The 17,541-nt window shown below is 29.3% G+C and overlaps 1 protein-coding gene across 1 annotated transcript; it reads left to right on the forward strand.

Annotated features, from left to right (window-relative positions):
• Nucleotides 1–3,303: 3,303 nt before the first annotated feature.
• On the forward strand, nt 3,304–8,050 carry LOC129304899 (cytochrome b561 and DOMON domain-containing protein At4g17280-like). The gene is made up of 4 exons (XM_054944735.1): nt 3,304–3,685; nt 4,402–4,868; nt 6,153–6,407; nt 7,536–8,050. The coding sequence occupies exons 1-4, from the start codon at nt 3,502–3,504 to the stop codon at nt 7,896–7,898; spliced, it is 1,269 nt and encodes a 422-aa protein (XP_054800710.1). The 5' UTR covers nt 3,304–3,501; the 3' UTR covers nt 7,899–8,050.
• Nucleotides 8,051–17,541: the final 9,491 nt, after the last annotated feature.

The raw sequence follows: 17,541 nt of genomic DNA on the forward strand, positions 1-17,541 counted from the left end.
GAAACAAACTGGTTCTATGGGCACCTTTGATTTCTGTTTTCATTTTTTATTTTTAAAAACTGTTTTGCAATACACTTTTCAGAATTGTTTTTCAAAACAAAAAAAAATATTTTTTCTTATGTTAATTTAATAACATTTTTAGAATTAAAAAATAGGCTGATATAATGGTTGCAGGCAATTAATGATGATAGTTCATGATAAAAATTAGTCAAGCTAACTATACTTTTCAATAATCAAATATAAAACAAAAAAAATAAAATAAAATAAATTTAAGATATTTTCATTTGTTGTTTTAAAAATAAAAAATGAGAACAATTTTATAAACAATTAAATCCAAAACATTTATCCAAATGATTTTTTTAAATTTTTTTAAAAATATAAAATAATTTTTGAAAACAGAAAGCGAATATGTCCATTGTAACATTTCAAAAATTAATTCTCCTAATTTATTAAGTTATTAAGGAATAATTAAGTGAATTTGAGTTTGAAGATGATTAGAGAAGGTTAATAGATCTTTTAAACTTTAGTTGCAGCCTTAGGATCAGTCCTGAAGTAAAATTTGGATTGCCCGACCCAATTAATGAACTTTTTTTTTTGCCAATTAGGAAAATTTGTACCTAGTTGTAATAAGATAATGTTTATTTTAATGTTAGTTGAGTCGAGTGATATAAACTCATTTTTTCTCGAACAAGATCAATAATTCAGATGTTGTGGATTTTTTTTTTTAATAAAAATCAATAGACATGATGGTGCTTGAATTTAGGATGACACTACTAGACATCAAGAAGTTAAATATCTAAAAATAGAAAATAATGTTTAGTAGAAAAATTAAATAACCTTTGATATTTTAGTATATTTTGTTTTATTTTTTCAAGGAAAAGTATATTGCATTTTTTTAATTTAACCTCCTTAGTTTTAATTGAACCAATATTACTTTTTAATAACATTTAATAATGAAAAAATTATTTTTGTGGGCAATAATAATGCAATTTGCTTTTGGAAGGATCATTCCCAACCAAGTCCCGTTATGCTTGAATATGGTTCAGTGAGATAATAATAATAATAATAATAATAATAATAATAATAATAATAATGCAATTTAGTCCATCTTAGTTCTATTTTGGTTTAATAATTGTGACAGTTAATTTACTGACATAAACTAATGACATTTGGCATAACGAACTGATTATTGACTAATAAAGTTGCGTTGCTTGGATTTAATTAATTTTATAAACAATAGATACCGGTACCATCCAAAAATCATTATTTAATGTATATTAAATAATACATAGTTGTTTTATTTTGACGCGTGGAGGGATGAACTTGGACACATAGGCAGCTACAAATGAATTGGGGGGTAGGAAAAAGTAAGCCCAAATTGTTTTTTTTTTTCTTTTCTTTGTACAAATCAAGTAAACACAAACATGACAACCTTTGTTTTTTTTTTTTGGTAGCATGTCTAAATGCAGATATTTTCTTTTCTTTTTTATACGATTACCTAACTTAGTGATATTCGAATATTATTAAGTTTAATTGAGAATAATTTTTTCAAAATATTTTCTGTATTTATACAAATTCAAACACGATATCTCATGCTTAGATGATCGTAATTGCTTTTACTAAGATCAATTAATGTTCTAAAAAACAAACCAGCCATTTTAACTAGTTGAATTAAGAACCAATCTCAAGTCTCATTTATTCACTGCACAAATATGGCAGCTTTGAGAAACAGTCAAACTAGTAGAATCAACAAGTAAATCAGTTGAGCCAGACAACTTTTTTTTCTTAAATTTTAAGTCATATTTCTTAACAATAACTTATACATATTTATATTAATAAGCATGGTAAAATAGAAAAAGATGAACAATTATGCAAGAAATATGCATGAAATAAGTATATATATTTTGGATGAAAATAATGGATATTATCTTTTTTATTATATATTATTTTGTTTGAAATTTAAACCTTTATTTTTGTTATTATATAATATTATTTTTTACTTTAAACATATAATATTTAAATTTAAAATATATTAATTTATTTATAATAAATTAGATCACAGGTTAAACCACGGTTCAATTATTGAACCATGAATTAGTTTCTCTACCAGTTAAATGTCCAGCCTAATTTTCTTAACATTGGAATCATCGCCTACTGTTTCCGTCAACCATTCTTTCTCGAAGCTCTCTCTGTCTCTCAAGTTCTCCCTTTGTTACTCCCTGGCTCACTTTTGTTCTTATTGTTATCATTATGAGAATAAATAATGTATATTTTATTCTGTAATCGATATTATAGCTAAATTTTATAAGAAATCACATTGTTTATCAGTGATAATGCGTGCTATTTTATATAGTGGATTTCACGTAATGTCTGGCTCTATCAGGTATGATATTTTAAGATACCAATAGAATCTTTCACACGCATAAAATTTATAAAAATAAAAACACAAAAAACAAGGGCTTCCTCAACCCCACCATTAATATTAATATACTCCTTTTAATTTTTATTATAATTCACTTTTAACTATCTTACTAAAATATGGGTAAAGCGATAAATTCATTAAATCTTTTAAAATTTAAAAATATTTCAATTTTTTTCATATTAAAGAGAAAAACACAACATTCGAAAAGTTATATAAAAAACTAGAATTAGAATTAAATTTTCATTTTAGCAATTTGTTTAGAGTAAAAATTGAAAAATATTAATTAATAACTCTTTATATGACTTATAGAAATGACAAAAAATATTTTTATTATTAAAAAAGAGTAATAAGAAAAAACAATTCAAAACAGTCTAACCATCTTCAATTAACTCTGGTTCAGTCAAAACAACCTGATTCAAAATAATCCAAAACATGCCAATTTCTAAAATTGATTAATGAGTTAAATCGAATCACTTTTATATCTTAAAACATTGCTTGGAAGCCATAAAAATTAAGTTGCATTTTTAAATTATGTACAATACATAAAGGCTAGGCGTAATTTTAAATATAGAAATAAAGTTTATACAACTATCATGTTTTTCCCTAAAAATATTGTTTTAAATTTGAAAATAAAAGGATTAATATTCTACGTAGTTTTTTAAATAAAATTAAAGAGGGGAAAAAAATCACGTCAATATGTAGTTGTTATTATGATTATGCTTGGGAATCAAACAAAGTAAGTGATGGCTAAAAGCTACACCTAACCCACCAACCTTAAAAATAAATATAATTCCTCTGTATATATCTTGCCATACATACCTGCTCTGCTCCTTCCCATTCAACCTTTCGGGGAGGGAGGGAGGGAGGGAGGGAGAGAGAGAGAGAGAGAGAGAGAGAGAGAGAGAGAGAGATACGTATAAAGCTTTTCTGGAATTTGGTCATAACTCTCCAAAGTTGACCTGGTCTTTGTTCTCTTTCTTTGATTGGCATATATATATTTCACCAAACCTGAAACTCAGTTCGTCTCGTGGTGGTTAAGGAAGAAGAAGTAGAAGAAGAATCAATTCCAGAAATTAAATATGGCTTTCATAAAGCTGCTGATGAGACTTGTGTTGGTCTTCTCGGTTGTGAGCTCTCTAGCCTTCTCGTCTTCTGCTCAAACTTGCACTTCTTATTCTTTCTCTTCCAACAAAAACTTCAGCACTTGCCGTGACCTTCCTCACCAGAACTCTTTCCTTCACTGGACCTATGATCAGGCCTCAGGTGATTTTTTTTTAATGTTTTTTTAATTTAATTTTGGTTCAATATATTGTAATTTTACTCTTTTAATTCATTATACATATATTAATAAAGGATTCAAGGTTAATTCATTTCTTTTGCTAAATAACTTCTCCGGCATTAGTTTTGGCTTTTGACTCCAAGAAATCACTCTCCCTCCATTTATTCACTTTTTTAAAAAAAAAATTGGATTTATATTTTAGTCTCTAATCAAGTAAGATTTTGTAATTTCGTGTTTTGATAGCTTACAAGTACAGAGAAGGATTACATTTACAAGGATATAAACATTAATTTTTTTATGTTATGATAAAATTACAGTTTAGGACTTGATTGAAAAATTAATGTCAAATATGAATTTTCCTGTTATGAAAAGTAGTAAACAGGTAGGAAAAGTTAAAAGTGTCTCAGTCTTTACATTTATTATCTGGCAGGCTCTTGAACAGCCTTTCTCCTTTATAATTGTATCATTATATTAGTAATTAAAAATTCAATTCTCCGGCGAACCAAACACACGCTAGCCTCAAAGCTATAGTACACTGTTTTTCACCCTTGGGCCGGCCCAACCAGTCCGGGTCAAATGAATTGGTCCAAACCGGGTTCATTCAAGATGTTTTTTGACCAGAGTTCCTCCATTCAAGATTGAAGTAAACTGACTTTCAGATGGAATTGAGAAATTCAAATTCTGAGTTCTTACCTTACAGGCAAGTTGGAGATTGGATTTAGGCATGGCGGAGTCAGTTCATTAGCAAACCGGTGGGTGGCATGGGGAATCAACCCAAGAAACAACGCCGTAACGGCCATGCCCGGAACTCAAGCTCTGGTAGCAATCTCAGAATCTGGCAGCACCCCGACGGTGTATACATCGCCGATAAGTTCCTCAGGCGATGTAACAGATACTCAGCTGATCCAGGGAGACCTAACCTACAACGTGACGGGCCTGAGTGCGGCGCGCGAGAACGACGTCGTCATCATCTTCGCTACAGTGATGCTTCCGGCGGGAACGGCGTCGCTGGTCCACGTGTGGCAGGAAGGTCCTCTCTCTGGTTCGACGCCTCAACGACATGATACCAGCTCCTCCGATCATACCGACTCGAAGGAGACGCTGGATCTTGTTTCTGGTGTGACTCAGGCTGCTCCGAGTGGTGATTCACTTAGAAGAAAAAGAAACGTGAGTGGCTTATCTTATCTCCTGAGTTTCAAATTTGATTTGAATTTGTCAATTTGGTATTTGTTTCAACTTTCAAGAATTGGTTGGAGAGGCTGGTTTAATTGTTTGAATTTAATTTAAATTACGAGACTATAATTTTTCTTATTTTAAAAATGGCAAATAAATGTCATCGAAGTTTTAGGAAACTAATTTGACATATTTATTAAAAATATTTTACCTGATATAAATAATCTCATTTAAAAAAAAAATTCACATACTAAACACTGTATTTACTTTAATAATTTGAGTGAGCTCTCATTAATTAAGCTCTCGTTACTTAATTTGAGTATGCCAGATTAGGTGGAGTTATTTTACGAAAACTATCGTATTATATTTACTCTATGTTGTTATCATTATTATTTTTTAATACGACACCATGTTAATTTTTTGCTTGGCCACAATTTTTTGCCTAGCCGAATTTGTGGCTAAATGTCTTCCTAAGGATGTCATATTGTACATGATTTATGAACTCTGTAACTTCTTGTACGTTATATATCCAAGTTAGAAAAGAATACTTGACTTTTTATATTTAATGTATTTTTATTCAATTAATTTAAAATAAGTAAATTTTAATATATTAATAATATTAATAACAAAAATTTATTATAAAATAAAGGATTAAATAAAAAATTTATCTCTAAACTATATATCTAATAGTATTTAGAATTTTAAATTTATTTTTAGTGCAATGTTTCTTTTTAACTTTTAAAAAAAGTTGCAATACTACTTATTATTAATAAATATTAATTTTAATTATTAATTGATTAAAAAAATTACAGAGAAAATAGAAAAGGATTTTAAAAATTACAAAAAAATCAAGAAAATTTTCTTGATTATTTTTTGTAATTGTTTGTCATTGCATGTGATTTTTTTATCTTTTTATGTTATTTTGAGCTTCTTTATGTAATTTTTTAATTAATTAATAATAAAAGTTAATTTTTATTAACAATAAAAGTAACATTGCACTGTTTACAAAAGTTAAAAGGGAATGTAACATTAAAAATGAGTTTAGGATTTTAAATATTCTTGAATTTAATTCCAAAAATAAATTTAAGATTTTAGTTGCTTCTGTATCTACAATTTAGGTTGAAATTGTCCTTTAACACTAAAATAAATAATCTATAATTAATTTAAATATCTTGATTTAATTAAAAACAAATACCTTAAATGTATATATTTTTTTTATGGTGAAATGATCAGGTACTTCTTCTTCTTTTTTTTTTTTGGGTGCGGTGAAATGATCAGGTACATGGAGTGCTGAATGCAGTAAGCTGGGGGACAATGTTACCAATAGGGGCCATAATAGCAAGATACTTGAAAGTGTTCAAATCAGCAGGCCCTGCTTGGTTCTACCTTCACGTCATTTGCCAGACCTCAGCCTATATTGTTGGTGTTGGTGGCTGGGCTTATGGCCTTAAGCTCGGCAATGACTCTGAAGCTGTTGAGTATGACACTCACAGAGCTCTTGGATTCACTATCTTTATCCTAGGAACTCTTCAGGTATATTTAGCATAATTTCAAAAAATAAAAATAAAAAACCTGTTTAAGTAAATGTTTTCAATTTAAATATTTTCAAAATTTTCTCATTTTTTCAAATAGTCAATTATGGTTAATTACTTTGTTAAGCCATTACACTATTAATCATTGGTGACCATCATTATTAATTGATTTTTTTACTATAATTTTTTTTTTCAAATTAATATAATCAAATATATTTTCCTCTTATTTTATTTTGAAAACTATGATGAAAACCGTATTACAAAATAACATATAAAAATAAAAATAGTAAAACAATCAAACAGAACCCTTAATCATTTAATTTCATTTTGACTTAGTTAAAATTTAGCTTTAGAATTTTAACTTAGAGCAACCTAGTCCCTTGTTTTGGTTCGATTAAAAAGTTTAAACTCCATCCATCAATTTTCACTTAATACAACTCAATTTTTATAATTTTAACTATTTCAAATATCAGTTACTAATATTCAAAAAGTAACTTTAGTCCTTATAATTTTATGTTATGAAATATATGACTAACATTTTAAATTATTAAAACCATTGGAGCTAAGTTATATAGATTTATCGGTCACCTTGATCATTGTTGTACTCGTCTTTAATCTTTTATCCCTATTAAATGTTGAAAATGTTATTAAATGTGAGAGTATTTTATTTTTAGCCAAGATTTATGTACTTAATTTTATGTATTTAATATATTTTTATCTAATCAAATTAAGTCAAATGAATTATAATGTGTTAATGATATTGATAACAAGAATTTGTTGTGAAATAAATAATCTCTAGAAGATGTATATATCTTAATTTAATTGACAATAAGCATTTTAAGTATATAATATTTTCTTTTTATTTTTAAAGTATGCACATTTAATAAGAATAAAATTAAAAATCTATTGAATTTTTAGACAGAGTTAATTGGGTTTAATTTTTTTTTTTGATGAAAATGTTAAAAATGTATTATAAATAGGATTAGAGGGAGTGATTAATTATCTCTCTTATTTAATATGTTGTTACAATCAAAAAAACCTTATTACTTACACTCTTAATTAAGGGTAACTTTAAAAAACTCAAAATAATTTATATTTTTTAACATGATACTTTGGAAAAAAAAAACAGGTATTTGCTCTATTTTTGAGGCCAAACAAGGATCACAAGTACAGAATGTACTGGAACATGTACCACTACTTGGTAGGATACGCCACAATAATCATCAGCGTGGTCAACATATTCCAAGGCTTCGACGCTCTTGAGGACTCTGCTGGAGATCGTTACCAAAACTGGAAAAATGCTTACATTGGGGTTATAGCTGCTCTTGGTGGCATTGCTCTGTTCTTGGAGGTCTACACTTGGATCATTGTGTTGAAGAGGAAAAATTTACCAGAGGCCATTCCAAATAATGGGGTTAATCATCATAATCATCGTCATGGAGCTAATAACGATGGCGTTAGTGATGGGTATGAATCTAAGCCACAGGTTTAGTAGGGCAAGTTATCTGGATCGTCTCCGATACACAGTGGTAGGTTTCATTCCACATGTGACATCTACTATTATGGTTATCGCTTTCTAATTATATTGATTGTATCATTATTAGAAGGATTATAGAAATATATGGGTTTTTCGAATTTTGGTTATTTTGCATTGTGGCTGTTCCCGCCCCCCTCCCTTTTATTGGGATCATTTTGTACATTGACTTTTACATGAGCTTTTCTTTCGTTTTGTATTGAGTTTATTCTTTTATATAGTAGTTTTAGAATAATTTTCGGACTGTTTTTGGCTTTTATTTGTGTCCTATTGGAGATAATACATTGCATTTGTTTGGTTTCATATTTATTAAATATCTATATATAATACTATTTAAAGTTGTAGACATATCAAGTGAAATGCACTAGTCGCGTATGTACCAAATTAAATTAAATAAACATCCTAATGCGTATAAGAAGCAACTTGGATGAATTCCCTAGCGAGTTGAATTTAAAATTGACAAAGAATGATTATCAAATGTGTTATAAACAACAAGAGAAATTGGTTTGATTAATTGTCTAAAAATGCAATTAAAACTCTACTTAATGTTTATACAATTTTTAGTTTTAAAAGAAATGAAAGTGATCCTTAAAAGTATGATGGTGAAAAAATTCTCATTCAACAATTAAATTGCTAAGGAAATGTTTTCATTGACCAAATGTAGCTCAACACTATTCCAAACATAGCTAACAAAGCCATACACACAAAGCTAACTATCAACACTCGTGTATTGAACTAAATTAACATCATTAAGCTATCAATGTGTTATTGATTGATTAATTAACTTATAATAGCATCTAAAACAATGCCTAACTAAGAATTAATTCCAAATCAATCTCAATTAGAACTTGTCAAGGCCTCACAATGTAATTATACAATTGCTAATGTCAAGAACATTTGACAATTCATCACAACTATGTATTAAACTATTAAATTCAAAAATTAAGTAACAATTTTAGCAATCAATCAACTCAACAACAAATATCCTCAATTAAAATGTAAAGGCATTTAATTAAATATTTTAAGTGTAACATTACAACTTCGTTAATTCAATTATGAAAAGGGAAGTTGCAAGTAGAAAAATTTAGAGAAACTAAAGTTTAAAAATCCTTAACTATTGAAGTCCATCAATTCAATCTTCAATCCATCAATCAAATCACGAACCTCTAGCCACGCCTTATCACAGCCTCAAATCCAGCTCCAAATATGCAGAAAATGTAAGCCATTGGCGGAAGAAGACGAGAAACTCGGTTGAAGAGAATGGAGGAGAATGGCTGAACCTAGAGGAAGGTTCTTGTGCGGACTGTTGGAGGAAGATTTCGAATGGTTTAGACTTCAGCACCTGGATTGGAGAGAGGAATGATGCGCGCGACAGAGAGTGACAGAGATGATGACAGACGAAAGAGAAACGAAGCAGAGAGCGAGAATGGATGACGAAACTGAATGAAGAAAAGACAAGAGAGCGATCGTGGATGAATAGCCGAGATATGTGTCCAGCAAAATGAAAATAAAATGAATGTGAATGTCTTCCCCCAGTGGTGAGCACGTGATGTCCATTGAACCATCCAGTGGAAGAAGAAATGAATAAAGGGTGCAAATCAAATGGCCAATTGGTGCACGTGTGTTTAATATTTTTGGAGTGAAATTTTATTTCTTTTTTCAGATTTGAAATGTTAAACAAATGGTGATAATTCTAAAACCAATAAAATGAAAAAAATAATAATAATGTCAAGTGAAAAGGCAAGGGAGTGGAAAGTGTAAGAATGAAATTGGGTAGGAAATTGACTAATAATTTTTAGAGGATAAAAAAGTGAGAGTTCTATGGAATCAAGAAAGGTTTAGGAAAAATATTAAAAATAAATGGAGAAGGAAACAAAATAAAAAGAAAGAAAAAATAAGAAAAAGATTTTTTCATTTTATCCTCTTGCTTCTTCTCTTTTTGATGTATCCACCTACACATAAAATAATAAAATCAATAAAAATAAATTTTAGAAAATTAAAAATAATATTCAATAAAATCTGAAAAAATATGCAATAAATCCCAAAATTTTTCTAAAAATATTTTTTTTGCCTTTTAATTAGAAATATTACCCATTTATTATAAATTATATTAAACAAGTGCTAAAAAGCCAAGGTAAGAGAGGCAAAAGTGTGTAAAATATACTCCCTCCGTTAAAAAATATAAGACATTTTTAACCTAATTTCACTCTTAATAAAGTAGTTACCTACTTTTAAACTAATCCTATATTTGCATATTTACTCTTATTAAACATCTTACAATAAATATAAACTCATTCATCAATAGAGGCACTTTAAAAAAAAGATAATGATTATACCTTAAAAGACTAAAAATGTCTTACGTTTTTTAACATCTAACTTCTCAAAAAATATCTTATATTTTTTAACAAAAATAACATAAATTATCATCAAATTGTGATGAATATTGTTTGACCATGGTATAGAACAAAAAATAAGCCATTGAAATATTTTGCACCGATAAATTTGCGCATGAAATTATTTAGAATATAGCTTAAAACCAAAGGCAAACCATAGGAGCTTATGTTATTTTGGATCTTTAAAAATTTTAAGGACTAAAATGAAAATATATAAGGATCAAAGACCAAGGAATATTGATGATTCTAGGCTCAAGTGAGATTAAGCAAATTTAAAGGAAAGAGAGAAAATAAATACATCATTGCAAAAGTTAATATAAGTGGATTAGTTGATATTGAATAACTAGATTACATTTTTTGTATTAATAATGTTATTTTTGTTATTAACAACTTTAGTTTAACTTTTAATAACTAAGCTTTCTATCATTTTATCGAGGGTTAGAAATGAAATTTCAAACAAAATTCAAGTTAGTGTAAATCTTTAGAAACTCCATACTAATTATCCCATTGCATGATACTCCTTGTGTACCAATTATAAAACAAAGTAGAAAATGATTGCACATACTAATAAAAAATAATAATGACATTTTCTAACATTATTTTTTCAAAACAAAATTATAAACTTTCAAAAATATACCTACACACTTGGTCATGCTACAATATCATTTCAATTATCTTTAAGGTAATATTGGAAAGGTACAATTAACTAAACGTTACTCCTTCTGTTAAAAAATGTAAGGTATTTTTTGAGTAGTTGGATGATAAAAAATATAAGGTATTTTTAGTCTTTTGAGGTGTACTCAATATTTTTATTTTTAAAAATGTCTCTATTAATGAATGACTTTATATTTATTGTAGGGTCTTTAATAGGGATAAATATAAAAAAATAGGGTTGGTTTGAAAGTAAATAACTACTCGCTCCGGTCCTATTTATAAGTTATATCTACCAACCTCATCAATACTAATGCAACAATAGTATAAAGAATAATTATAAATGAAATTCCAAAACTACCCTTCAAATAAAAAACTAAAAAAATAATCCAAACTATATAATATTATTTTCTAAATAACTCTCTCTCATAGTACTTTACAAAAAAGTCTGTCAGTAAAATAAAGGTTGTCAGCTTTACTTGACGGGAAGGCCAAAATGAATGGGGGGAAATATTGGCTAGTTACATTCTTCGAAAAATGACAGAAAAAGCAGATTGAGCAAAAGAACAAAAACGCACGGGATCACAATATTCTTCAGCTTTCCACCACTGCCTTCCACCATGAAAAATTACTGCACACCTTTGATTTAAATGCTCCAGCTGAGGAAGATGGTGGGGATAGCAGCAATAGTTTCTTGGACTTAAATGCTCCTCCCATGTATGAGAATGTCTACCTAGACAACAATCAAAGTGAAAATCAACATGCAATCAATGAAGAAAGAAATGATAAGAATATCTATGTTTATGAAATTTAGAGTATCCCTATGTAAAATTTAACTTTCTAGTATCTATATTCAGTTGCTGAGAAGATTAAAGCTATCTAAATATAATCTACTTAGAGTAATAATCACCTTTCATACATTTTAAACATTTCAAGGCCCCTTAATACCTCAGCCAGCCTATCATAGATGTCAACATGCTTGTTAAGAAAATAGATGTCCACATCAAAAATATTAAAAGCTTTTTAAACATTCCAAGGCCCCTTAATACCTCAGCTAACTCCTTATTAACAGCTTTTCACATGCATAGATAGAATCTCTCAAGTAAATGGTGACATGACAAATCAAAAATGATAATTTCAACCTTATTGGTTGGACTTTTCATGATTATTTTGTAGGAGGGTCCATGGATTAGAAATGATAATAATCAAGCTATCACCATGAAAATTGACTTGGGAGGTGCATGCATATATACAAGAATAGTAGGTAGAAATATGCCAAGCTAAGCTAAGCTTGATGGAAATCAAAAGCTTTTGTATGTGGTTCTAAGAGTAGTGTCTTGTTAGGTATAGATAATACTCTCTTGCTAGTTAGCATATAATTTGAATAGAAGGACATAAACAGAAAACCAAAAAGTTTACAAGAATATGAAAATACTTCCATTAAATCCCAGGTTATAAGTAATTCAGAACAGAAAACTTTTTTTTCATAACAAAGAAATATCTAGGCTTCAACTTTTGATAATAGAAGTTGCCACTGCCATACCTTAAACTAGCAGTAAAGTAGCAGAGTTGTTGGCTTGATTTTCTTGTGCCACTTCTTTGAGACTCTTAACATCAAGCTCTAGTTGGATTTTCTTCTTTAACATCTTCATCACCTACAATATTACAAATTGTTTGATTAGCTGAATACATGCAAATCCCATATAATTGAATGAAACTCTTTTACTATGTTCCTTGAAAATAAAGGTTATTTTCCTTGAACAAGTGTGAGAGCCAGAGGATTAACTTACTCATTGTATATTAAGTCATGTACATAGAATTTCATATTTTATATAGAAAGTAGGGTGCACATAAACTTGTATAGACTTTTAATATCTAGTGTCAATACACTCTTGAAACAGAGATAGATATGGGAGGCAATACAATTAAATCATCAAGGCAACCACCATGTAAAAGAAGGTTCTTATCAAATGAACATGTAGCCATTTGTAAGATTTTGTTACACTCAAGTTGTGGAGGTAAATTAAGCAGCATTACAGTAAGAGAAATAGCTTCAGTATACTCATTTTCAATAAGAGTGATTCAACGTATTTGGAATCAAGTTAAGGAAACAGGTGATGCAACTCATAGAAAGACAAATAGGTGTGGAAGAAAGGGACCTAATGTGAACATGGAACAAGTCAAGGCAATTCTTGTACAGCAAAGAACTACTTATAGGTCTTTTGCAAGTACGTTATGGGTTAACAAGACATCACTGATCAGACTATAGAAAAAAGGAGTTCTATGGCGCCACACCAGTGCAATCAAACCATATTTGAAGGAGAAAATCATGCTTTTTAGATTGAGGTGGTATTTGTCCATGCTAGAACAAGAAAGTATACCAATGATCTAAATTTTCAATCAATGCACAACATAATCCATATTGATGAAAAATGGTTTTAAATGACAAAGAAATCCTAAACCTACTACTTGGTAATAGGGGAAGAGCCAACACATCGAACATACAAAAACAAGAATTATATTGGTAAGGTTATGTTCCTAGTTGTTGTAGCTAGGCTAGATTTGATGCACAAGGAAATAAAATTTTTTCTGGAAAGATTGAGTTGTTTCCATTTGTTACAAAAGAGGCAGCAAGGAGGAGTGCAAATAGGAGTAGAGGCACAATGGAAACAAAATCAATTACTTCAATTACAAAAGAAGTGATGAAATCTTTCTTAATTGACAAAGTGTTACCAGAAATCAAAGCCAAATGGCCAACAAGTCATGCAAGTGAAACCATTTATGTTCAGCAAGATAATACTCCTTGTCACATTCATGACAGTGATGTGCACTTTCGTATAGTGACGGTGGGTTTGATATTCGCTTGATTTCTCAACCCTCAAATTCCCCTGATTTAAACATTTTGAATCTTAGTTATTTTAGAGCAACTTAAGCACTACAACACCAAGAAGCACCTAAAACTATAGATAACCTTGTCAAGGCTGTGGAGAAATCATTTGAAGTTTACACATCCAAGCAATTGAATAGGATCTTCCTAACACTACAAGCTACTATGATTGACGTTATGAAGGACAAAGGTTCAAACAAGTATAAGCAAGGTCATTTGAAGAAGGATGTGATGGAAAGAAGAGGTGACTTGCCTAATCAACTTAAATGTGATCCCTACCTAATTGAAGAAGTTTTGGAGCATTTAGCACAAGTGAATGGATGATTGAGATTAAGGGGTGGATGTTTCTATGAATCCTCTATATTTTGGTGATTAATATTTTCTATTACAATTTATCATGTAAATTGCAACACATAATATTAACAATTAATATTTTGTAATAGATGCTATTGGCAATGAAAAATGATGTTAAACAACCCCTAATCATAAAGGAATAAAATTGATCAAATTAAACAAAGAACCCCTATCATAAATTTATTTTGTAAAGGAATAGTATTCATTTTGTAAACAAAGAACCCCTGATCATAAACAAACAAACAACCCCTGATCATAAAACGAATAATATTTTGTAATCAATTTATTTTCTAATAAATGTTAAACAAAGAATATAAAGGAAGAAACTGATCAAAGTGATGAAAAACTAAAGCAATTGACGCAAGAGAAATTAATTCACTGGTACTACTTGCTCAATCAATAAAACAACCCCCTGTTTCACCATATTTCACAATGATGTAGCTTATGAAAAAAACAAAACTTGTTATCAAATAATGGAGACATTTCCACCTTTCCCCCCTTGGGCCCTTCCCATTTTGATTTTGAAAAGTAACTCGGACAGGCTCTCACACAATCACAATTATATTTTTTGGTGACAAATCTATAATTATATTTAACACAAAGCTACCATACTTAATTTAGCGGCCAATAGCTAGGGGCTTAGGTGATTCACAAAAATCTCATGTTTAATATCAGTAGGATCATAACGGCATGCAGATTTGATATCCTTAAAAAATAAACTAGTATTCAATATCAATAGGGAGGAAAAATAATCAATCTGGCATGTTAAGCAAAGAGAAGAACAGCCTGGTGATGAATCCTTATCGCTAAAATACCAACTTATGATCTGATAACATACTATAAACAATAACAGGTTACGAACAGAATATTGCTACCAGAAGGATCATAACGACATGCACATTTGATATCCTTCAAAATATAATTAACACAATAGGATTAACACAATATAATATGACCATCCATCAGACTAATAGACCATGAGCATCTCAGACCTATTCCTTAATCAGCATAAGCTTAAATTCTAAATTAACCCAAATTACACAAAAGGTATAGAAATTTGAGACAAATTAAAGTATATAATGTAAAATGTCATACATAAATCGCTTACGGTCCTACTCTTCCTCAGTCAGATGTGCGTAGTCTTCCTCAGGGAATGGAAACTTGTTTGAGTCAAAAGGGTGGACTATCTTCTTCTTTTCACTTGCTTTCGTGAACTCCAGCACTGCATCGCCGTCACTCACTTCTTCACCATCCTCGACTGCCTCTTCGTTCAAATCAAACGAGTGAGCTTTCTTCGCACGCACGACCTTAGCGAAGTTAGAAGACGTGAAGGAATAACCATTCGGATGAGGAGCCCTCAAAATCTTTTGATTTAGAGAGTTTACCTCTCCAGAGAACTTGAGCAACCGTGAATCTTCTTCTTTGGTAAGAGAATTGTCCACTATGCATGCCATTAGTTGATCCCATGACAGACCCTCAAAACGCTCCTCCATCGGACTTAAACGGCGAGATCCAGAGATATTGCATACCACAAAATGATCGGCGACACTTGTGTGAATAACAGTAGAAGAGGAATTGCAGTAGAGAAACAATGAGCTCGGTGGCAGAGAGGCGATCGATGAAAACTAAGTGAAGATGGTGAGAGAAAAAGATGAAGACAGAGTGAGAGAGAGAGAGAGAGAGGACGCCAGTGAAATTGTCAGTCAGTTGAACAAAGATGAGTAAAATAGCCAGGGGAATTTTCAAAATTTCACTTTAAAATGAGAAGTCTTCAATTGTTAGTGACTTATAATGGGGGCCAGATATATCTTCTAGAAATGGTCTTATAATGTGGACCAGAGAGAGTACTTTATTGAAGGGTGAGATTTGATTAAAAATTTCTTATATTTTTAAAATGAAGGAATTTTTTTTTTCAAATTGTCCTCTTATATTTCAAGACAACAATATACTCCCTTTGGTCTTATTTTTAAGTAACTTCTAGCATGTTTTATTAGAATTAAGGAAAACCTTAAACCTTATTAATTTTGTCTTAAAATTTGACAAGTTTTTACCTTTACCCCTTTTAAATGTTCTTAAACATCATTACTGATATTTTTATTTAAAATATTTAATAAGGGCAAAAATGTAAAGAAAAGCATTGAGAATTAGCATCTGCTCTATAAATATGGCCAATTTTTTTCTTCTCTCTATCCTATAAATAGGATCAAAGGAGTACCTTTAACTTTGTCTTATAATTTGAAATAGAAGGAGTATTTTTTATTATTTTAATGATATTTATTTGTTATTCTCTCTAAAAACAAACTATTTAATGAATTAAATGGGTTGATAATTTGAAAAATGAGATTAATGACTAAATTATTACCCCATTTGATTCCTACTATAGGGCACATTATGAGGTATTAATTACTCCCTCCAATCCAAATAAACATTTTCTTTCAATTAATCTTAATTTAAAATATAAGTAATTTAGTACATATAAATTTTTTTCTATTTTATCCTTTTTATTATTAATCTAGATTCTTGTGTAATATTATCTCTCACTAATAAAAATCAAAGAGAGTGTTTTTAAATATTATTTCTGTTTAAATTCATTAAATATTTAAATTCATAAAAAGAGAATATAATGTAAATTTAAAATTTTTTATTTAAATAAAAATAAATTTTATTTTAAATATTTTTAAATAAAATTACTAATTTAACTAGCCGTTCTTTATTCTAGCTGAAGTAGTAAATGCGAAACTTCCGATTCCTGCAACACATGTGATGTGACTGTGCGTCTCCGGCTGGAGTCCTGAATGAAACTTCCTTGTTTGGTTTGGTACCTCACAGGACAGAATCTGACAACGCCAAAGCATCTTTTGGTATATGCTTCCGCATTCCCTTTTATGCTAAACTTTTTCAATGAGTATGGTTTGTCCCACAACAATAAAGGATAATCAATAATATTATTTATATTTTTTATAAATTTAATATTTATAAGATATAATAAAAAATTCTAATAAATTATATATTTGCTTTTCTTGAAATATTAATGTTAGAAAATAACCTATTTTTACTAATATTTTTTAAAAAAATTAGTTTTGACAAGTATAATTGAATTGTTAGATTGATATCCTTGTCTCATTTAAAAGATGGATGTAACAAGTGAACGTTCAGAAATGTAGAACATAATTCCTATGATTCAATTTGAAAAATTATGTTTATTTTATATTATATGTTTATTAAATAAAATAAAATATAATAAAATGTTGGCTATAAAATTCAATTTTTTATTTTTTATAGGAAAAAAATCAGAATTTATGAATTATGATTAATT

Source organism: Prosopis cineraria, unplaced genomic scaffold (assembly GCF_029017545.1).
Source record: "Prosopis cineraria cultivar Desert tree isolate PC_DT_omini unplaced genomic scaffold, ASM2901754v1 PC3, whole genome shotgun sequence".
NCBI classification, from domain to species: Eukaryota; Viridiplantae; Streptophyta; class Magnoliopsida; order Fabales; family Fabaceae; genus Prosopis; species Prosopis cineraria.